The sequence below is a fragment of the Palaemon carinicauda genome, chromosome 34 (assembly GCF_036898095.1).
Source record: "Palaemon carinicauda isolate YSFRI2023 chromosome 34, ASM3689809v2, whole genome shotgun sequence".
NCBI classification, from domain to species: Eukaryota; Metazoa; Arthropoda; class Malacostraca; order Decapoda; family Palaemonidae; genus Palaemon; species Palaemon carinicauda.
The window spans coordinates 78,801,478-78,826,280 of NC_090758.1; the positions used below are offsets into that span (position 1 = coordinate 78,801,478).

The 24,803-nt window shown below is 38.1% G+C and overlaps 1 protein-coding gene and 1 long non-coding RNA gene across 2 annotated transcripts in view; one reads left to right on the plus strand and one right to left on the minus strand.

Annotated features, from left to right (window-relative positions):
- APP-BP1 (Nedd8-activating enzyme E1 regulatory subunit APP-BP1) overlaps nt 1-2,535 on the plus strand; it is a 33,539-nt gene extending 31,004 nt beyond the window's left edge. The window contains exon 9 of the mRNA XM_068357536.1: nt 1,853-2,535. Within this exon, the coding sequence (XP_068213637.1) occupies nt 1,853-2,083 (231 nt within the window). The 3' untranslated portion in view covers nt 2,084-2,535. The remainder of the gene's footprint in view (nt 1-1,852) is intronic.
- LOC137626503 (uncharacterized) lies at nt 964-23,875 on the minus strand. Its single transcript, XR_011041042.1, has 3 exons — nt 23,794-23,875; nt 1,833-2,021; nt 964-1,582 (listed from the first exon to the last, which is right to left on the minus strand). It is a non-coding gene; the product is annotated as an uncharacterized lncRNA (long non-coding RNA).
- Between the last annotated feature and the right edge of the window lie 928 nt (nt 23,876-24,803).

A 24,803-nucleotide genomic window follows, 5' to 3' on the forward strand; every position in this document is an offset into this window, starting at 1 on the left:
CTTATGGCACCCTTCTTCCCCTTGCTGAACAGCACCAACCGGGAGGATGGCCACTTGTCACATGGAGATGCTTCCGAGCATAAGTGTCCTCTGCATGCCCAGCACAAACTGTGAGGATCAACCTCATCACTGCTCATAAATGTACCAGAAGTCTTGAGCAGCACACATGCAAACACACAAAGCTGGAAAGAAAAATTAAGTTGAGACAGAGGAACAAGTTCAGTCTCTGAGAGCTGAAATCCAACAGAGGTTACAATGAACTATGGGGTGGGGGGTATGTTTTCCAGCCTCCCTACATTGCCAGGCGTTACAACTCTCTTTAAATTTTTAACTGTAGTATTCCAGCCTTCGCTGTTATCCATCTATAATAAAGGGCAATTGTTTTGTATTTGTGTTGGAACAAACGTTGAAACAGACTAGCAGAGTGGATTAGCTAAAAAAAAGAGCGTCAAGTCATCCAGATATATACAGTACATCTGGATAGTCGATTGCAATGTCACCTGATGACTGGTACTTACTTTAAAGACTGATGCAGATGAAGTACCATCCCTGGGTTGTCTCGCTGTGTACATCCTATTGAAGTGATAGGTCCTTAAGTAAAAATGCAATACATAGTTACAAAGCTGACGGCCCCCTTTCATTAGTGACATAGCAATAGGTTGCTGAATACATTGAAATATATTAGTGCAGTAAATAAGGATAAGGATTAATTTGAGCTCTTGACCAGCAAAAAAATAAGAAATAATGATTTAAAGAATATTGGCAACACTATGAAAACAGGTTCCAAATCAAAATTTGAGCTACTAAATTGTTTTCAGAAACCTTGAACTGCTAAATTGTACTAAAGAAAATTAAAAAAATTATTAAGAAAAAAAAAAGTAAGGAGAGATGAATTACAACCATAAATGAGCCTAATAATATTAGCATGTAAAAATAAGAACTAAACCTAAGTGACATTTTCTAAATGACAAAGACAAACCAACAATGGAATGTCCTCTACCGAGGTGTTAGAATCAGAGACATAATAAAGCAGGGGAAAACCAAGTTATCTTTATGAGTATTGGGACTGCGAGTTTGTTAACATCACAGCAAAGACACGTGCAATAAAGCAGGTAATTAATAAGGTACTGGAGGATCTCGGTAATGCCTGGATTATTTTGCTTTTGATCACTTGTTTGATAGACAAAAAGAAGGCAATGTTAAAGTTATCCAAAGACCATAAATTTGAGCTTATGATAGTGGAATGTGATAAAAGTAATTTTTTTTTTACTTGTTTCATAGATACAAGAGCCAAATAAATGTCTCACCACTTGAATACCTTTTTCCACATCTCCCCCAATTACTTAATCATACAATGCATGAGATAAAGGTGAATTTTATCCATGAGAATGACGGCACTTGGATCTCTTCTTCCTCCTACTCTGAAATCTCGCTCACATCACAAGGGTAGTCCAAGGTGCAGCGGTGCCCTCTACACGGAGACACAAAGAATGAGGATCAACCTCAACCTTACGCATAAAAGGTGCAACGGTGTCGACGAGAACCCGGGACACGTCCCCATTCTGCTAAGTTCACACTCGTACTGAAATGAGAAAATTAGACAAACTCCAGCCCGTTAGAAAGTGGCTCAACGGCCAGAATCATTGTGAAGGCTCCGAGCACTGTCAAACTTGTACCATCAGTGGATATAGGATGGTGATTGCCAGAACCTCTATAATTCTTCATTGGTCATTTCTAGCTTTTGCCAGAATGTTACCCATACTAAAGAACTAGGGAAAATACAAATTAACTTTGAAATTTATGATTTTTTTAACATTTTGCGTCTTGCTTACCGTATTGCTTTACCTTACAGGTTTGTGTCAATAGACTTCTAGCCGACTGGGGCTGCGGTCCCATAATAAAAGACGACTTCATACACGAGATGTGTAGATACGGCGCGGCCGAGGTCCACTCCGTGGCTGCGTATATCGGCGGCTGTGCGGCACACGAAGTAGTTAAGCTGGTAACTGGGCAGTATGTACCTATTAATAATACTCATATTTATAATGCTATTACTGCAACATCAGCAACATTTACCCTGTGACTCTGTCCTTAAAAGTAATTTGCTTAAACGTTCTTGCTGTAAGACTTAAATAACTTATTTTTCAATCTCAAGATATTATTTATCATGTAACATTGGTATAAGCAAAGTTATGTAAAGCAATACCCGGTTTATAAATAACCTGACTAGCTGAAAGACTTCGGCTTTCATCCACCTTGCAAATCAGAGTGGCTAAATACTTTATATCTTGTCACACACATAAGATTTCCAGATTTATAAACAATCATAGGAGTTGAGACAATTCGCAAGTTTGCCGTTACTTCCCGTTATGTTGTAAATCTTTGTTACTTACAACTCTCTCTTGCTTTCAAGACATTATTACAATTGTCAGTTTTTTAGAAAAATATTTATTTGTGTATGAATTTGTTTTCCTTTCTTTTTGTGAATACAATGTTTCACTTGTTTCAGATTTTATAATAAAAAATCATTCTTGTTATATTTGTTTTGGAACCTTTTCTCTTTTTCTATTTTTTTTCAGTTTAGGTTTTCAACTAAAAGCTTTAGGTTTTAGCTAAAAGCTTTAGGTTTTCAACTAAAAGGTTTATTTTTAGCTAAAAGGTTTAGCTTTTCAACTAAAAGGTTAGGTTTTAGCTAAAAGGTTTAGCTTTTCAACTAAAAGGTTTAGGTTTTAGCTAAAAGGTTTAGCTTTTCAACTAAAAGGTTTGGGTTTTAGCTAAAAGGTTTAGCTTTTCAACTAGGTGAGAGATTAGTGTTTTAGACTAACCAATTACGTCTGCAAACTTAACACAAAACAATTGTAAATAAGCACAGGGATTTTTTAAAGTAATCCAATGAAATTGGAAGACAATGCAGAGTAAAGGAACATTGTAACTAGTGAGTAATTAACCCAAAAGCTAAAATAACTAGCGGTTCAAATACAAAAATGACCAGAACAAATTTCCAGTTTAGTGGAGTAACAAAAATAAATACAATCTAAAGAAGTGGACATCCAATGAAGTGAAATGTCAAAAAATCCAATCTGAAGTGGATACATGATGAACTGTATAAAAAAAGATTAAACGTATTAAATCCGAAACTTCCCTATTTCATGGTTGTGTTTAACTGCTGACATGGATACACAAGCAAGGGGAATTATCATCATTAGTAGCCTAACTGCACTATACTAAAAAAAATTTAACGAGACGCCTTTGCACTGACTCAGCACTGGTGCCCTTTTTGCTTGGAAAAGTTTCCTAAGAGCCGATTGGTTAGACAAAATAATTCAGCTTGTAGGAAACTTTTCAGAGCTAAAAGGTCATCCCCGTGAGTCAGTGCAAAGGTACTTCATTAAAAAGAATAGAGTTTAGTAGAATGGTACAAGAGGAAGAGCTCCAATAGGGGAAAGCAGCCATAAGTAGAAAGGAAATAAAGTAAAGAATAAACTATAAATGAGGATTAGAAAAATATAAAACAATAACCCTTTAACCCTCAGGCTATTTGGAAATTTCCAACCCGTAACCCCCAGGGGGTTATTTTTTTCCAAGCACATTTTGCAGTCTATTTTTTTTAAATTGCTCTAACAGCCTTAATTTTCGTCAGAGAGAGGTCAGGTTGGTCTCATTCTCTTGGAAAATGCCTAAAGTTTCTCAAAAAATTATCAAAAATATGAAAAAAAAAAACTTAAAAAGCAGTTTTTTGCAAGAGCGTACAGGTACGTCCATGGGGGTAAAGGCATGAGTTTCGTGTAACGTACCAGTACGTCCATTGTGGGTAAAAGGGTCAAGAGAGAAGTTATTTATAAATTAACAAAATAAGACATGTGAACCTCCTCAACAGCAGATTCAGCTACCATATTAGAAAAACCATTATATAATCTAAGATACAGTTGGAATAAAACCTTTAGAATACCGAGTAGTACCGAGCCTTACGATGGAGAAGGCAAGACTATTAGAATCAACTGCATACCTAGTATTACGCATAGGATGGTACAGTCTGGAAAGACCTCGATGCAAAAGATGGTCATAATTATGAAAAATATACAACATATATAAAGAATTAACTGAAGAACCGTGTCAGAGATTAATATCCAGATCAGGAATTTGAATTTAATAGACCAAGATTTTGACCAACAAATTAGGATAAAGAGTTACCAGCTGAAGACTAGATAGGAGAACAATATTTGAGCGAAGGTAGAATGAAAATTTTAAAATTTCCTTAAGGATGGATCACCAAAAATCTTACTTTCTCAGTCAATTTTATGTTCAATTGAATAAAATAGACCAAATATGTAACTGAAAAGTAAATTTGCAATAAAGAATCACACCCAAAGTTTAAGAGCTGTTAAAGAGACATTGCCAATGAAAAAATCCAGATGTTCAGACGCCATTGTCCTCGACTTACATACATCATACTTTGAGTTTTGTTAGGGTTCAACTTCATGCCCTATAATTTGCACCATGCACTTATTTTAGCTTAAATGTGTCTATAAATGGATTTAGCAACCACTGAAATACATCTATGAAATGACAAATTTGGAGATAATTTGTATTTTTCCTAACCATACAAACCTTAGCTATTTACATAGGGTATTACTTTCGGCGTAGCTGAAATGGCGAGCCATTAGATTTTTAACGAGGGTTAACTACCCCCGCGCTAGATAGCAGGGGGTAGGGGAGGGGTAGCTAGCTACCCCTCCCCCCTCACACACTGGTGAACTGACTCACTTCGCTTAGAGGTAGGACTTGACTTGGGGGACAGGTCTGGCGGGCAAATATGTGTAAATAGCTAAGGTTTGTATGGTTAGGAAAAATACAAATTATCTCCGAATTTGTCATTTGTTCCGTAACCGAAATACAAACCACGCTATTTACATTGGGTGGCTTACCCCTTAGGAAGGGTGGAAAGTCCCCAGCCATACTGGCTTTGGCTTTACCCGTGGACTCAGAATCCGAGTGAGCAGCACTTCGAGAAAAGAGTCCCTGCACCTCGCAAGTTCCTTGCTCTACAAGGAGTGTGCGGCCTACATAAGCTTGTGTGTGGAGGGAAGAAGCGTGACTTGTCCTAAGCATTCGACCTGAAGACCTTTAGATGGAATTCTGGACTAGGACTTTCCCAATACCACCTTGTCAGGGTATGGGGGACGCGACAGTATCATTTTAATACTAGGAACACAAGGAAGCATGGTTTACCTGCAGAGGTTTGAGGTCAGCTATGCAGAGAACCTAGGATGCTGCATTCCCCAAGAGAGGGGAGGATGAAGAAAGAAGTAAGGGCCAGACATACCTCTTTCAATCATGCAGTCTCACACCGGGTAACAATGCCCCCAACCTTCTGCTACCTGTCCATTAAGGAGCCTGAGGTTAGACCAGCTGTTGTGTAGCCACCACAGGCCGATAGAAAAACGTATCGAGGCTCCTGTGGGGCACGTCCTGCAGGTAGCGAGCTGTGAAGGTCGTCCGACACTTCCAGACTCCAGTTTGTAGCACCTGCGTCACAGAGTAGTCTTCTTAGAGACGTTGCGATGCCTCTGACATCGAGTGCTCTAAGGCTACATGACGGAGGAGGATCTGGATTCAGGGCGAGATGGATGGTCCTAGAATCCAGGCTGCAAAGGTATTCCTGGTGACCCTCCTCTTCGTCCTTCCTGTGCTCCCCAACAGGGCTGCACGTGAGGATGAACTGCAGCTGTTCTTTAAGATAACACCTCCGACTCCTTGCTGGGCATAGTAGGAGAAGGCCTGGGTCATCTGTTACAGAACAGAGACTCGAAATCCTGAAGGAGTCGAACCGAAGGTTTGGGACTCCAAGATCTTGAGTCTAGAAACCGACTCAGGGACGAACCTGAACGTTACCTCTCCCTATCCTCTTGAATGGGCGAAGTCGTACGAGAGACCATGAAGTAGGCTGATACGCTTGGCCGAAGCCAGAGCGAGCCGGAGCACAGTCTTCTAAGTCAGGTGCCTGTGATGACTAGCGTACTGGTTCACAGGGAGAAGCCTCAAGATCCCTAAGAACCCGAGCCATGTACCATGGAGGAGTTGAATTGAATTGAATATAGGATTTAGGCATTAAGCCAAGCACTGGGGCATCAAAGGCCATTCAGCGCTATATAACGAAAATCATTCAATCATATCTGTATACTCACACCATTTAGTATTTTAACCTTTAATACAAATCGGAACACTTTCATACAATAAAATCTAGATGTGAAATAAATAGGGATTAAAAGGGTAAAATAAATAAATAAATCAATAAAATCAATTATAGCTCGTAATAGAACCCAATACTTTGTATAAATTTTCTCAAGTTCAGGATATTACAGTTTTCCCCCCAGTATATCTCTTAAAGGTTTGTCCTGGAGTAAATGTGTCCTCCTCTGAAGATTAAAAACAGGACAATCGACTAAAATATGTTTAACATCCATTGTCACTTGACAGGTATTACAAAGAGGGGCCTGTCTCCCTTCCCCACTCTTCATTAAATAATTGTGCGTTGCATGTGTATGGCCAATACGCAGCCTAGTTAAAATAATGGTATCCCTCCTACTTGTAGAATTACAAGATGACCATTTATCCACCAATGGGTGGATTTGTTTCAATTTTGTATTGGTGGTCAGTTCAGACCATCGAGCCTACCACTTATTTTTACAGTAAAGATGGATCTCACTTTTAAGATCATTGTAAGGAATACTCAAGGGGGATGGATTACTTAGCCCTGAAGCTTCCTTTGCTGCCTTATCTACTTGTTCATTCCCATCCACCCCAACATGGGCAGGGACCCAACAGAAGTGAACACTGATACTCTTCCTAGACTGCAGAAGTACTAACCAGTCCTGCACCTCTTGTACTAGATGATGGCCTGGCATAATTTGTTTTAATGAGAGTAAAACACTATTGGAATCCGTAAAAATTGTATAAAAACTATTTTGGTTGCCATTTTTAAAAATATGTTGGACTGCGAGAATTATTGCGTACAGCTCAGCAGTAAAAATTGAACAAGAGGATGGGAGTTTCCTTCTAAAAAACAATATCCCCCACCACAGCTGCACTTCCAACTCCTGCAGCCGATTTGGAGCCATCTGTAAAAACATGTTTCCCATGATGTTGAGCAGCATGATTTAAAAACTCACTTTTCATTACCCTACTAGGTAAGGTATTTTTCCCTCCTGCCGTAAAACATACTTTAACAGGTGGATTACACCAAGGAGGAGACTTGGGATATCCTACCTCTGCTATCTGTGCTGTTAACAAGCCTACTTCTCTAGCATCATTTTTCAGCTGTACTTCCAAAGGCTTTGGCACTCTAGATCTGTTAGGAGCCTGATCTAAAGGCGCCCTAACATATTTACTTACTTTTACTTTTACTTTTAGAGGTTTATTTCTCGCCCTCCATCAAACACTAAAGGTCTGTTCAGGCGGGCCTTGGTGTATGAAAAAATAATTCCTTTCCAGTTAATATTTTGCTCTGTATCGTTATCAGTTATTTCGCTAGCATTTGTATTCAGGCTTAATAGTTTTCAGGTCACTATTATAACACTTTCTAAAAAGATAAGTCTTCAGGTTTTTCTTGAAGGCAGCCACATTTGTGCTATTCTTGACATCGAGTGGAAGGTCGTTAAAGAGTCTCGGTGCAGCATAACTGAACGTTCTTCCTCCTATTGCATGATTCACACTAATTTCGAATAGTCTATGGGGGTCATCTGCATGTCTAACTCTTACAGTGGCGCTGGTAGCTTCAGGGTAGGGGATCAAGCAATCACGAAGATATTTTGGCTTATCACCTGTAAGTGCTTTGTGAGTCAACAAGCAAATTTTAAATTCAATCCTAGCCTTAACAGGTAACCAATGTAGATCGATCAGTGCAGGAGTTATTCTCTCCCGAAATTTGATGCCTTTTATCAGTCTAGCCGCCCGGTTTTGCACATTTTGAAGCTTCCTTAGTAGTGTATTGGGCAATTTGTAGTACAGAGAATTGCAATAATCAAGCCTTGATATTACATGACTCACCACTAAAATTTTTGTACTGCCCTCTGTTAAATATTTTCTAATAAATGCTGTGTTTCTCAGGTGATAGTTACACACTTTCACTGTGTTCACAATTTGGTCCTTCATTGACAAATTACAGTCTATCAGTACACCCAAATTTTTCACAACAGGCACAATCCCAACATCAGCATCACCAATTTTTATACTTTGAATTAACTGGTAATTCTTCAAAGCCACCCTTGTGCCAAAGAACATACATTCTGTTTTATCATCATTTAATTTGAGCTTTTTCCTCTGCATCCATGTTTTTATTTCAGTCATTATCTCATCAATTTTCTTCTTTGTATCTTGTGTTGTTGAAATTGAGAGGTAAAACTGAGTATCATCTGCATATAGTTTAAAACCCACTTTGTGTTTTTTCAAGATGTGTGATAGCTCGATAGTATATATGTTAAACAAGATAGGGCCCAGGACACTACCCTGTGGTACACCCTTCATAAGAATTCTCTCATTGGATCGGTTTCCAGAAACTTCTACAATAGTCTTCCTGTTCACTAAGTAACTTCGCAAAAATTTCAGTGCTTCCTGAGTCACTCCAATAGACTTCAAGTCGTCAAGTAAGTACTCGTGCACAACAGTGTCAAAAGCAGCACTAAGATCTAACATAATTAAAATTCCACACTTTCCCCCATCAAGAAGACCTATCATATCATTCATTATTGAGCACAAAGTAGTTTCTGTAGAATGATTAGCTCTGTAGGCCGATTGATTTTCCGGGAATACCTGTAACTCGTCAATATGCGCCCACAATTGCTCACTTATGACTTTTTCAATAAGCTTTGACATATAGGATAAATTTGAAATGGGCCTATATGAATTTAGCTCGTTTACATCACCTTTCCCTTTGTAAATTGGTTTGATCAACGCAGTTTTTTCACAGCTAGGAAAACAGGATTGCGATATACTTAGGTTAATTATGTTCAGGTAAATATTATATACGACTTGTTTGTTTGGAGCTTCACTTATTGAACTGTTTGGGAAAGGGTCGTTTCCACAATATGTATTCTTCATCTCTCTCATAACCTTTAACAAGTCGCACATATTTATCTCCCTAAATTTTATTAACTTCTTTCCCTCTTTCACTGGCATAGCTGACTGTCCCTCCAAGTGATTTTGGGGGAAGCCTCTATAGATTTTATCAATTTTTTCACTAAAGAATATAGCAAAACTCTCTGCACAAACATTATCAGGCAAGACATATTTTTTCTTTAATCCCATCAAATCATCAAGGTTTTTATGAAAGTCCTTCATGTTATTAGTTTTTTTACATTCGCCGTTGTAGAATTTTCTTTTTGTTTTTTCTAACAGGATGTTATAGTCATTTCTGGCCTTATTATATAGATTTCTGGCTTGTAAGGATTTGGCTCTTTTCCATCTACCTTCCATCTTACGTCTGTGTCTTTTTGCCTTTAATAGTTCACTATTATACCATCTAACATTTTCGCGTACCACTATTTGTTTGTTCTTTATGGGACACATGGTATCGTACATTTTTCCAAAATTGTCGTTGTATTTCTTGGTATAGCACCCAACACATTCTATGTCTACCATATGTTCACATTGTGTGTTCACACAAGACATTTGCGCTACACTAGCTTCAATAAAATTCTCAGCATCAAAATTTTCCCGTTCCCTATATGTGATCCATTTTTTCAATACTCTGGTGCAATTTATATTAACATTAAAGGTGATGAGTTTATGTGTTTTTGAGATCTCAAAGTCTGGTTCCACTTCAAGGTTTTTTATTAGGTCTGAGTCTTTTCCACATATGACCAAGTCGAGTGTATGACCACCTACTGACGTTGATACCAAAACACTGTTTATTAAATTAAACATCTCGAATACTTCCTTGAGTTCTTTAGCCTTATTATCATTTTCATCATCTACCCAACAGTTGAAGTCTCCACCAATTAATGTATTTTTAATATCGTCCACCACACCCACAAGAATACTAAATTCTTCAATGAATTTAGTCATATTACTCGCTGGTGGTCTATATAATGATATTATATTCAATACCTTATTGTTTCTTGTCAGTTTTAAACAGATATATTCAAACGTTTCAAATACCATTTCATTCATGATGGAAACCCTAGAGAAAGTTTTCGACACAAAGACACCCACTCCTCCTCCAGTTTTGTCCTTTCTTGGTACGTGATAGAAATCATGGGTACACGGCGTCATCTCCTGAATCTTTGAGTTATCACTAATATTTCCCTGCAACCAAGTTTCCGTTAATAAGCATAAATCTAATTCCATCTCGTTAATAAGATTTCTAATCTCTAAGGTTTTATTCCCCACCGATTGAATATTTATCAGACCACACTTAACCAATGGGCTAGACTCCATGATCGGTTCTATTTTTTATCCTGGTAAGCTCCTCCTTGTATACCTTACAGTTATCATCATATGTCCTATGATTCGTATCATTGTAATTCCTCATTGTGCAGTTATGACACTTTAACGTATTTACATTACAATCCGTGGTTCGATGATCCTGGCTACACTTGGCACATACCTGAGTCTTGCTACAATTTTCAGCAGAATGACCAAATTCTTGGCATTTATAACACTGAAATACATTGTAGGAATCATAGATTTTACAGCATCCTCCAAGCGTGGTATATACTCTATCATCTCTTTTACGGAAGACTTTCCTGATAGTTGGACTACACTTTATAATGACGTGTAATTTACCGCTTTGTCTTGATTTAAACTTCCTGATCAATTTAAAGTCTTCTTCATTTTCACATATATCATTCAACCATTCATTCTTCTCCATTATACTGGCAATTATATCATCTTCATTTTCATCAATATTGCAGACCTTGATCTTCGGTTTAAGTAGATCCTTTTTATCTACTTCTACCTTAATGTCATTCTTGACCTCTTCTAAGTCATTTTTAGCCTTTTCTAACCCAGTTTTATCCGCAAAATTAACTACCAAGTGGCCTTGTTTAGAGGTTTTGACCTGTTCGACATTCGTGGTTATCTTCTTCATGATAGTTTTCTTGATATCTGAAGCCTTCTTATTTTCCTCCGTAGATTTTATAACCAAAGTGTTTCTTGATTTCAACTTACTTGCATATGTAGTCTTGGTCACATTCTCTTTTTCATATTCCATAAGTTTCTCTTTCAGCTCGACAATTTCTTGACGCATATCCATGTATTGAGCAGTTATCATATCCATAAAACCAGACATCTGTTGTTGTACATTTACCTTCATCTCCTCTATGATGATGCTTAGTCTCGTTATGTCATCAACACATGCAGACTCAACACATTTTGGACATTTATAAATGATGTTCCTGCTTTTTAAAAGAGTACTTGAACCATCCTTTAAATTAGAGCAAGCTTTTTCATCATGGTACCATCTTCGGCATTGGTCGCATTGCATCCCATCATCGACATAGGACTCACAGTGCCCACACATGCCATGATTGCCTCCGTCATCACATTCTTCATAAGCTGCTGCCATTATACTTTCCTCCCTTCCTGTGAGTACCTCGTCAATTTCATTCATAAATAGACCGAGATCATTCACGGGATTACGTCTTCCTTTTCGTTTTCTAAGGAAAGACATATTGAATCATTATTTCAATGAACTTTTCAAGTAGCCCCACCCCAACGCAAAAATGCTGGGTCAGGCCTTTCACTACAGACCTCACATACAAGGAAACCACTGATTTTTAGCACTATATTTCACTAATGTCAACACTAGCAAACACCCACAAAGAGATTTTTCATAGTACAAACAACGAGATACACAATGATTCCGTTTAAAGCCAGATTCGATACAGAGCACTGAAACACACGTCCACACCCTAACACTCTCTGTGGAACAGTTAGGATTGTTTCTCACAGCAAGGGACCTAGTTAAAAACCTCAAACTCAACTCCTCTCTGCGAATGGAAGGGGGAGGTATGCCAGAATCAACATAGAGACTGTCAATGGGAGATGTTCTGTAAGCACCTGTGCAGATGCGAAGCCCAGCATTGTGAACAATATCAAGTTTTCCAAGTAAAGTCTTTGTAGCTGACCCATATATTTGGCATGCATAGTCTAACTTGCTCAGACACAAAGATGTATAAATTCTAAGCAAAGTTGTTCTATCAGCACCCCAATCAAAATGCGATATCACTTTCAGAATGTTCAGTGACTTCTTAACCCTGATAGCTAGGTCATTTATATGGGGACCAAATGTCATTTTCTTGTCGAAAATGACTCCAAGAAACTTCGACACTATCCTCATATGGCAAAATACAATCATTTAAGAAAAGGGTGGGGATCTCTTCCCTTTTACGAGTACGAGTAAAGCGAATGGCTTTGGTCTTCTGAGGAGAAAACATGAATCCACGAGAATTTGCTCATGCGGAAGCAGCATTTGTTGCAATTTGAAGATTTTGGCATGCTTGTAGTGCAGATGATCCACTACAATAAATTGCAAAGTCATCGACAAATAGTGATCCTTGTATGCCAGGAGGTATGTGACTAATGAGACTATTAATAGCAACAGCAAACAAGGTCACACTCAATACGCTGCCTTGGGGGACACCTTCTTGCATGTAGGATGAAGATAGTTCTGACCCTACTCCCACTTTAATTGAGCGGTTTGATAAAAATTCTTCAATAAAAGAGAACATATGTCCTCCTATACCCCACAAGGCCAATTGCTTTAAAATACCACCCCTCCAGGTGGTGTCATATGCCTTTTCGAGGTCAAAAAAGACACCCACCACCTGGTTTTGTTTAGAAAAGGCATTTGAAATTTCTCTTGATAACATTAGCAGAGGGTCTAGAGTACTTCAGTTCTTCCTAAAACCAAACTGTCTGTTAGATAAAAGATTTTTTGATTTTAGATACCACACAAGTCTGTTGTTGATCATTCTCTCAAATAGTTTGCATATGCAACTGGTCAAGGATATGGGCCTATAACTAGATGGCAGTTCTGGGTCTTTACCAGACTTGTGGCCTGGAATTACAATTGAAGTATGCCAGGAATCAGGAGATGTATGGGAAGACCATTAAGGTTTCTAATAAAAATTCCTTGGTATCCACTGGAAGATGTGATATCATTTCATACCGGATGCCATCCTCACCTGGGGCAGTTAAAGAAGAGCTAGAGATAGCATTTTGCATCTCCTCCATACTAAAAGGCAGGTTAAAAGCTTCAGTATTTGAAGAAGCAGGAGGAACAACAGATGTTGATGCTCTAATTTGTTGAAATGCTGGGGAATAGTTGTCAGCACTTGATACATGGGCAAAGTGCTTAGCAAGAACCTATGCTACATCTTTGGGGTCAGATATATATCTATCATTTTCCCTTAATATTGGTAGAGGCTTAGGGACGAATTTACCTTGAAGTTAATCTTGTCCCATATTTCCTTTGAAGGAGTTTTGGTATTAATATTAGATATATATTTCTTCCAAGATGCTCTCTTTGCTTTTTTAAAAGTTCTTTTTTGTTTGGCACAGGCTCTGAGGTACGCTATTCTATCTGCTACATAGTTTGTTCTCAAGTATCTTCTGAAGCAAGTTCGGGTCACTTTTCTTGCGTTGGCACATTCTTTACTCCACCAAGGAACTACAGAGCGATGAGGTAAACCGCATGTTTTAGGTATAAACTTGCTAGCATTATCGTCAATAATATTTTCAAGATGTTGATAGGCATGCACTGGAGATGTAAATTCATCATACTCTTTATTGGTGTGTGAACAGTTTTCATAAGCTGCCCAGTCTGCCTCGTCTATCTTCCATTTTGGTGGACACTGAGAAGGAAGATTATGGACATAATTTAACATTATTGGCCAATGGCCACTGCCATGTAGGTGTTCATTTACTGACCAAAGGTAGTCCAATCGAATGGATGAGGAACAGATTGACAAATCAATGGCTGATGTAGAGTTGTGGAATACATCATATCTAGTTGGAGAACCATCATTCATTAGTATTACATCATTGTTGTCGATTAATTCTTCAACAAGATTACCCCATCTATCGCACACATTTCCACCCCATAAAGTATGCTTTGCATTAAAATCACCCATTAAAATAAAAAGGGGCAGGAAGCTGATTGATCAAGTCTTGGAGGTCAGAAAGTCTAAGCCTTCTTGGATTACCAGCATGATCTAAGAGGAAAAGTTCTAAGGATGGTTCAATATATAGCGAGCATAAAGTAATTTTTTTCCCGATATGAGTTCTAACTGCACATGCCTGTAGTGGTGTATTGAGTGGGATTGTTTCAAATTTTACAGATTTGTGAATAATAAAACCTGTACCACCTTGAGCTCTTGCAGCTTGCAAAGGAGGGGATCTACAAAAATGATAATCGAGTCCAGGATTAAATGGTTTGTCACTGATCTTGGTTTCCTGTAGGCAAATTACCTTCGTGTCTGAGTCCCTGGTTAAAGTTTTTATTTGCTCAATGCTAGTACTTAGACCTCTGCAATTCCACTGGATGATAGACATTATCTTTTGTTATTATTTTTCTTTGTCTCATTTGTCTTTTGGGACTTTTCAGATGAAGCCATGTAAGGCCTGGAGATGGAAGGCTTTACTAGGCCACCACTCTTCTTTTCTTTCTTTCTAGGATCTTTATACAAGTCAACCTTAGGATCATGAGCTGTAGGGCACTTACCTGACTTAGATGAAGGTGAGGATGATGGGGACCTTTTCCTCTTTGGAAGATCTTGTTTTCCAATCTCCATCAAATCAAGTAGAGATTCTGCCTGAGACAATACATTTGAGGTGGTGGAAGCCACATTGGCTTCCTTGGAGGATTGTGCTAGAACTTCAACAGTTTGAGCACTTAACCCAGAAGGCTGGGCTACTACCTCTAGGGGAGATGCTCCTATCGGTGACATTACTTTTGGTGTTTTGGAAACCATATTGACCTCTTTGGAGGTTTGTGCTCTGGCTTTTATAGGCTGAGCACTTGACCCAGATGGCTGGGCTACTACCGCTACCACTGGTCCCCCTGTGGTAGTAAGGGGTAGTGGATTATAATCTTTTGGTGGCATCTTGACCGCACGAGCAAAATTAAGTTGCCGATTGAGTAAATGCTTTGCATAACCTACACTGATATGTTCAGCATTTGCTTTCAAGATTGCAGCTTCTTCTTTCTTGTATTCTCTACATCTTTTATCATTTGATTTATGATGATCTTTACAGTTTGCACAGGTTGTATCTCTGTTGCATTGGCCATGTTCTAACAAAGAACAGTTAATACAGATCTTCGTATTATTGCAGTACCGGGAAGGGTGACCGTACTTGAAACAATTAAAGCATTGTAAAGGCCTAGGTTTATATTCTCGAACACGTACTCTTTCATTCTCAATAATTATATGATCTGGTATAACAGGGGTTTCAAATGTTAAAACTACCATGCTTGTTTGAGGGATCTTACTTACTTTCCAAACATTAGCAGGGCACATGTCCAGAATTTCTGGTTCTGAAAATTCATATACTGTAGATCTTTATCAAAAACTACTCCTTTACCATAGCTGAAGCTCATATGTGGTTTAATATCCTTAATAGGATCAATTTCTGCAATCTTCATGCCACAAAGCATGTGAGCTTGAGAGTGTGATTTTGCATTAATCAAAACAGATTGCTTACCGTATCTGCTAATATCCTTACTTTTAATTAAACCAACTTTTTTTTGTATAAATTTACTAATCTTATAATAGTTATAATTATCTATCTTCCCAGATGCAATTATCCATGTTGGGGGCTTGGGGGTTCTTACTTCTGGAAGTCTATGCTCTATTTCTTTTTCCATCCATTCTTCTGGTTTATATACCTCTAGGTGTCTTGGTGCTTTATCACATAGAGCCCCAGAAATCAAACAATTGTCAATTTTTATGCTCTCTAAATTTTTATTTGCTTCTAAAGCAATCTCAAAACTTGAAAATGATACCCAAGCTTCCCAAAAGCCTTTACTACCATTAAGCTCCATTAAAATTTCTTTGATTGCCCCAAATCTATAGAAGGCTTCATGAATTATGTCATAGCTACAACCAATTGGTATGTTTTTTAAGTGGAGAATTTTCAGATTTTTTGTTGGATCTGACAATGAGCCAGAACCAGAGAGTAAAGTATTACTGTTATTACAAGAATCATTTTCCATCAGTGCCGATAAATTGTCTTCAACAACACTGGTCAGACAAGTATTGTTGGAGGAATCCTTATTGCCAAGGTTGTCAACAGAGCTTTCCTTATTTAAACAAGCAGAAGTCGTCAACGGTGTCTGGGGTTCGCCATTTGATCCAGGGGTACGGGGAACATTAAGTTTACTCATTATTTTTTGGGGGGGAGGGAAGGGGTCATAATAACAATGAAAAAAAAAAAATGGAAAAAAATAACGTTTAAGGGAAAGAAAATAGTAAGACTGTCTGAAATTCCAAAGAAGACACCGTTAGCCTTTCCTGGAATTAATTTCTCCACCAATGACACCTACAAAAGCTGCTTACCAAATGTTCAAGAATACAATCATCCCCACTCTAACCATAGTGGCAGGCAAACTGGACAGAATGCCAAGAGTCCTATCTCTATGAAACCGCCAACCCCTGGAATCCGAAGGGCAAATTTTCCTACGAGAAAGTTCCGCGTGCCAGTATGGGAATACTGACACTCCTAGGTGTCCAAACATTTTCGGGCAGTTGGCAAGACCACCACAGCTCCCACCATTGATTTTGAAATAAAAACCGATCCTGGATACAATGTCCCATCTAAAAAACCTGGACAGTGAAATGGGTAAGAGAGTTTTGAGAGCAAGGTTGGAGACAGCTGATAATTATGAAGGAGGAATAAGCAATAAGAAGTAATAGAAAAAGAATGAGAGAAATTTAGTGTCAAACTGAGGAAAAGAAATTCCCCAGTTTGAGAACCCTCTTGCCCGTCACAAGCCTTCAGCACGGGAATGATTTGCCGTGTTGAAGCCCGAAGACTTCATCAAGGCATTCTCTCGTTAAGAGGGGACCCCTCCAGGGGTAGTCCTTGTAGAATATTGAATATATTTTACCTATAAATATTGTTCATTTCAAACACATGCACAAGAGTCTTGCTGTCAGCAGTTCATGCATGTGCGTCATTAGTCTTCTCGCTTCTCTTGGCACGAGCTGTCGCCTTGCAGGGCTCCATGACTCGTGATTCTATTTCACCATCCCTGCAATCGTCTGTCATCGACAATAAATTTAATCTCATATCGCCAGTCCAGATGGAAAGGCCAAATCAGCAGGCCCTATAGAGAGAGAGTTCTTCAGTCACCCTTCTGAGATAAGAGTTAGATTTGGCAAGTCTACTTATTAATCCTTTATTACTAAGTCCTTGAAGACCTCACAGATTTTAAACAGCAAAAAGGAGTTTTGACGAAGGAGAAATTTTTAGGGGAGGGACTGTGTGGTCTCCAAAACCATCCCTCCTCCCTAGCCTTGAACAGGAGAATGGAGCGTTGTTATATACCTTCGAACTTGAATGGTGGTTGTGAGTTTGTTGCGATGTAGGTACGATGGCGAAGCCTGGAGCAATGGTTCCTTACTGTGACGTGAGGTATGATTTAACTCATCGCAGACAACTTTCAGCTACTGATATAATGTGGTAAGTTCAAATAAGCCTGATCTTGTGAGATCTCCCCTATACATAGTGTGTGCTTTGTACATTGAGACACTGGCTCTAGAACAGGGGAGACAATATTTCTTTGGTATTTAAATTGTACTGGTTTCCCTCTTCTAGACAAAACTTTATTCAAGAAGATACATTTCAGGCGAGCCTGTTAAAAATGATCCTTTATTTTCATTAAACTAATTCATGACCAAAGTTACTGTCCAACATTTACTAAAAGACTGAAGTACATTAAGATGTGTTAGGATAATTTTCCTTCACAAAATGTTTGAATACAAAGCCAAAATATATAATGATGGAAAGGTGTCATTATTCAATTATCAAATCTAGCAAAAGAGATGGTTTGGACATGTGAAAAACTGAAAAAAAAGAAGCTAAGAAGTTGATACGAACACAGCATAAGTGGATCCTGTAAATCGTGATAAAAGGTCATTGATGAACTTGCCTTTGATCAATTTTTTCTTCAGGCAGGAAGTGCACGACGAGACAGAAGATCTAAAATAGTTAATCTCGTATTTCCCCAGTATTGGATACAGTGCCATCAGCTTTTAACCCTTTTACCAACAGGCTATTTGGAAATTTCCAACCCTTAACCCCCAAGGGGTTATTTTTTTCCCAGCACATTTTTCAGTATATTTTTTTTTTTAAATTGCTCTAACAGCCTTAATTTTTGTCATAGAGAGGGCAGGTTGGTCTCATTCTCTTGGAAAATGCCTGAATTTTCTCAAAAAATTATCAAAAATGTGCAAAAAAAAAAAATTTAAATAGCAGATTTTTGCAGGGACGTAGCGGTACGTCCATAGGGGTAAAGGGATGAGTTTTATGAAACGTACCAGTACATCCTTTGAGGGTAAAAGGGGTAATATACCCTTGTTCCAACTGTATTTCTTTCATCTTACAGTCCAAGCTCTCATTACCCTGATAGTGCAATTATGAAATTTTTCATTAAGTTACACATTAGTCCTGAACAGTCTCCCTGCCCCAACACTTGGCCATAAGGCCCAAATTAAAATATCAAGTTCACTTTGTATCTAATCTCCAAAGGAGAAAACCCAGACATAAAAATACAGTATAAAAAAATTGCTTCCAAAATATTTCCGTTCACCGAAGAACAAAATATTCCAATATATTTTCATAAAATATTATTGCCACTGCAACAATTTAAACTTTTTTTGTGATTAAATGGTTCTAATTTACTGGAAAGTTTTGTCTAGGCAGAGACAATATATCATAATTAATCCTCCAAATAATACAATTAAAAATTAATCAAAACCCATGAATAGTATTCAGCTACTAATAGTTTGTTGAAACATTTTGACCTCTGACCAGGATATATAGCAGATGAGAAGGGATGGATGGTCCCATATCTAGATAAAAATGGTTCCATACCTAGACAGGGATGGTCCCATACCCGGATAAGGATGGTCCCATACCCGGATAAGGATGGTTCTATGTTTGGATAAAGATGGTCCCATACCTGAATAAAAATGGTTCCATACCCGGATAAGGATGGTCCCATACCCGGATAAGGATGGTTCCATACCCGGATAAGGATGGTCCCATACCCGGATAAGGATGGTTCCATACTTGGATAAAGATGGTCCCATACCTGGATAAGGATGGTTCCATACCTAGACAGGGATGGTCCCATGCCCGGATAAGGATGGTTCCATACTTGGATAAAGATGGTCCCATACCTGGATAAAAATGGTTCCATACCTAGACAGGGATGGTTCCATACCTAGACAGGGATGGTCCCATGCCCGGATAAGGATGGTCCCATGCCCGGATAAGGATGGTTCCATACTTGGATAAAGATGGTCCCATACCTGGATAAAAATGGTTCCATGCCTAGACAGGGATGGTCCCATACCCAGATAAGGATGGTTCCATACTTGGATAAAGATGGTCCCATACCTGGATAAGGATGGTTTCATACCCGGATAAGGATGGTCCCATACCCGGATAAGGATGGTTCCATACCCGGATAAGGATGGTTCCATACCCGGATAAGGATGGTCCCATACCCAGATAAGGATGGTTCCATACCCGGATAAGGATGGTCCCATACCCGGATAAGGATGGTCCCATACCCGGATAAGGATGGTTCCATACCCGGATAAGGATGGTCCCATACCCGGATAAGGATGGTTCCATACTTGGATAAAGATGGTCCTATACCTGGATAAGGATGGTTCCATACCTAGACAGGGATGGTCCCATGCCCGGATAAGGATGGTTCCATACTTGGATAAAGATGGTCCCATACCTGGATAAAAATGGTTCCATACCTAGACAGGGATGGTTCCATACCTAGACAGGGATGGTCCCATGCCCGGATAAGGATGGTCCCATGCCCGGATAAGGATGGTTCCATACTTGGATAAAGATGGTCCCATACCTGGATAAAAATGGTTCCATACCTAGACAGGGATGGTCCCATACCCAGATAAGGATGGTTTCATAACCGGATAAGGATGGTCCCATACCCGGATAAGGATGGTTCCATACCCGGATAAGGATGGTCCCATACCCGGATAAGGATGGTTCCATACCCGGATAAGGATGGTCCCATACCCGGATAAGGATGGTCCCATACCCGGATAAGGATGGTTCCATACCCGGATAAGGATGGTCCCATACCCAGATAAGGATGGTTCCATACCCAGATAAGGATGGTTCCATACCCGGATAAGGATGGTCCCATACCCGGATAAGGATGGTACTATACATGAATAGGGATGGTTCCATATTATTATTATTATTACTTGCTAAGCTACAACCCTAGTTGGAAAAGCGAGATGCTATAAGCTCAGGGGCCCCAACGGAAAATAGCCCAGTGATTAAAGGAAACAAGGAAAAATAATATATTTTAAGAACAATGACATTTAAATAAACATTTCCTATATAAACTATGAAAACTTTAACAAAACAAGAGGAAGAGAAACGAGATAAAATTGTGTGTACCCCCAAAGCAAGAGAACTCTAACCCAAGACAGTGGAAGACCATGGTACAGAGGCTATGACACTACCCAAGACAAGAGAACAATGGTTTGATTTTGGAGTGTCCTACTCCTAGAAGAGCTGCTTACCATAGCTAAAGTCTCTCTTCTACCCTTACCAAGAGGAAAGTGGCCACTGGACAATTACAGTGCAGTAGCTAACCTTTTGGGAGAAGAAGCATTGTTTGGTAATCTCAGTGTTGTCAGGTGTATGAGGAAAGTAGAGAATAGGCTAGGCTATTTGGTGTGTGTGTGTGTGTATAGGCAAAGGGAAAATGAACCGTAATCAGAGAGAAGGATCCAATGTAGTACTATCTGGCCAGTCAAAAGACCCAATAACTCTCTAGTGGTAGTATCTCAACGGGTAGCTGGTGCCCCGGCCAACCTACTCCCTACGATACCTGGATAAGGATGGTTCCATACTGGGATAAGGATGGTTCCATACAGGGATAAGGAAGGTTCCATTCTACGATAAGGATGGTTCCATTCTACGATAAGGATGGTTCCATTCTACGATAAGGAAGGTTCCATACTGGGATAAGGATGGTTCCATTCTACGATAAGGATGGTTCCATTCTACGATAAGGAAGGTTCCATACTGGGATAAGGAGGGTTCCATACAGGGATAAGGAAGGTTTCATACTGGGATAAGGATGGATCCATACTGGGATAAGGAAGGTTAGAGACTGGGGTAAGGAAGGTTACATTCCCTACCTGGATAAGGATGGTTCCATAACTACATATGGATGGTTTCATACCTACATATGGATGGTTCCATACCTACATATGGATGGTTCCATACCTACATATGGATGGTTCCATAACTACATATGGATGGTTCCATAACTACATATGTATGGTTCCATAACTACATATGGATGGTTCCATAACTACATATGTATGGTTCCATAACTACATATGGATGGTTTCGTACCTACATATGGATGGTTCCATAACTACATATGGATGGTTCCATAACTACATATGGATGGTTCCATACCTACATATGGATGGTTCCATGATATTTTATCCCTGTATGAGAGAGAGAGAGAGAGAGAGAGAGAGAGAGAGAGAGAGAGAGAGCTATATTTCATCATAATAAGGATCCTACTTACGAAGAAATTAATAAAACTCCTCAGATTGTAAACAAATAAAAAAAAAATAACAAACAAAACCCAATTAATCCTGAATAGTCAAAATGGTCGAAAGAGGTTTGTCAATCATCATAATTGTTTACATAAGGAGAGACTTCATTAAGAGTTATTCTTAATTCATAGTTTTTATATAGGGAGTAAATAGTTATTTCATGTCTTAAGGATTAAAATAGGTTGGTTTTTTATTAAAAATATTTAGATGTTTTGTAAAAATGTTGATAATTGGCTTGTATAAAGACCGTGACCTTCAATTTTGTCATAATAAAAGTATCTTTTCAACCATACATTACATAGGCCTATATTAATTTATAATAAAAACCTTTATAGATATTAAAACCGTAACTTTTTCACAAGACACATTGATTAATTACAAAATTCCTCTAGCAACTACAAAAGGGGTTTATGTTAAGTACACATTTATGTAAGCCTAAGTTGATATAAAAAGTGAAAAAGTAAAAAAATATTCAATAGTATAGATAAATAATAAAGAAAGCTTTAGAACTCTAAAAGGAACTAATGAAGAGAACCTAAAAAAAAGAAAAAAAAACTTCCATTGTTGATTACTTTCCGGAACTGGAAGATAAAGTTCTCAACTTTTATAACTGAACTTTAGAACCGGTTTTTCCCGGCTCTATTACACAACCCTATATATTTGAAAGCTCTGGAACCTATAGTAGACATTTATATTGGCTCTATAATAACTTATAAGCGCGTATAGGTATGTGGTTTATGCTACAATACAGAGAGAGAGAGAGAGAGAGAGAGAGATTTGCTTTCATCTTTTATACATAATAAAATGATCTGTAGGTTTAAAAGGCATACCTTTAAATTAGTTTCTCATTTATGTGAGAGAGAGAGAGAGAGAGAGAGAGAGGAGAGAGAGAGAGAGAGAGAGAGAGAGAGAGAGAGAGAGAGAGAGAGAGAGAGAGAGAGAGAGAGAGAGAGAGAGAGAATTTGCTTTCATCTTTTATACATAAGATGATCTGTAGGTTTAAAAGGCATACCTTTAAATTAGTTTCTCATTTAGAGAGAGAGAGAGAGAGGAGAGAGAGAGAGGAGAGAGAGAGAGAGAGAGAGAGAGAGAGAGAGAGAGAGAGAGAGAGAGAGAATTTGCTTTCATCTTTAATACAAAATAAAAAGATCAGTAGGTTTAAAAGGCATACCTTTAAATTAGTTTCTAATTTATGTGAGAGAGAGAGAGAGAGAGAGAGAGAGAGAGAGAGAGAGAGAGAGAGAGAGAGAGATTTGCTTTCATCTTTTATACATAAAATGATCTGTAGGTTTAAAAGGCATACCTTTAAATTAGTTTCTCATTTATGAGAGAGAGAGAGAGAGAGAGAGAGAGGAGAGAGAGAGAGAGAGAGAGAGAGAGAGAGAGAGAGAGAGAGAAGCTCTATTCAAAGCCCATTATTGTAAAGCACTTATAAAATAACGACAATTATAACATTTTACTGAACATTTTTAAGTCTCGTTTTTAGAACAAGCCTATACCATGAGTAGGCATATTGAATAGGGCCATAGACGAGTAAAAACAGATGATTTATGACAAAATTCGTAAAATTAATACCAAGAAATAGAAGCTTTTGTTTTTAATGACAAAAATGACATTTAAAGTCGACATAAACAGATATATATTATACTAAAAAACTTGAACGACGTTATAGACTTGTGTATAAATAAATTTAGCGTCAAATAAATTTTAAATTCAACAGGCCTATCAGTAAATATAATAATAAAATCCACATTATATTTGTTACGACCGGCCTACGAAATAGGTGTTCAAAACAACCTCTTGTATATTTTGGCTTGTGTAAGCTACACCTGTGTACGAATTGGCTTGAGTACACAGCTCGTATACATCAACACTTAATACGAAACAAGTAACATGTATAACAAATATAAATTAAATATATAAACACCACCAAACTTACGAGATCGAGTAGGAACCCACACGGAGTACATCCTATCACAATGAAGTACAACGACCAACTGATGAATGAAATTATGTAATGCCTAATGCGTTGTTTTGGTTTTGTAGTTGAGTATTTCGCCGCCAGGTGGTGTCGGGAAACATTGCCTGTTGGCTAACTACCTCTTTGGACTGTTAATTAATTAATTTATTATTATTATTATTATTATTATTATTATTAACAAATAGCTTTTTTAATCTGGGTTAACTAAACGACTGGTCTTTAGAGGAGTTGGATAGCGAGCATATAGATGAAAGATAGCTGAAAAGATAAATATGCAGAAACACACACACACACACACACACACACACACACACACACACACACACACATATATATATATATATATATATATATATATATATATATATATATATATATATATATATATATATATATATATATATACCCCTTCTGAGCGATGAAAAGGTTTGTGAATCGCAATGACCAGCTAAGCTATACTACTCAGGGCCACGCAAACTAGGTTGGTTTGCAGTGGCCGATCAGAAGAAAATCTCCCACCACCATGTGTAAGCAGAAGGAAAATGAACCGTAACCAGAGATATTCAATAAAATACCAGGAAAACACACATCTGAAAATCTTTATTAGTAAATCAGGTTTAAGGACAATTTTGTGGTCACAGTTAAATCTTACACGAGAATCTGTAAAGGATAATAATGGTACATTTAAGTTTTAAACATTTAGATCCATTAATGCACATGAAGGTTTTAGCTTGTTCGTGTAGGTTAAAAACATTAAATAGTAAACATATTTCATGATTCTCATGGCTAATATGAATTACGTAAGAAATGACATCTTGTTGATGTTTATGTATGTTTGTATCAGTCGAAATATATCAATTTGACAAGGGACATGAGATGTAGGCCTAGACCTACAAATAGATTTTGAGGGGCATCAAAGTTATTTAAACAATGTTGGACTCCATGATATTATTATATTACTAAATTTA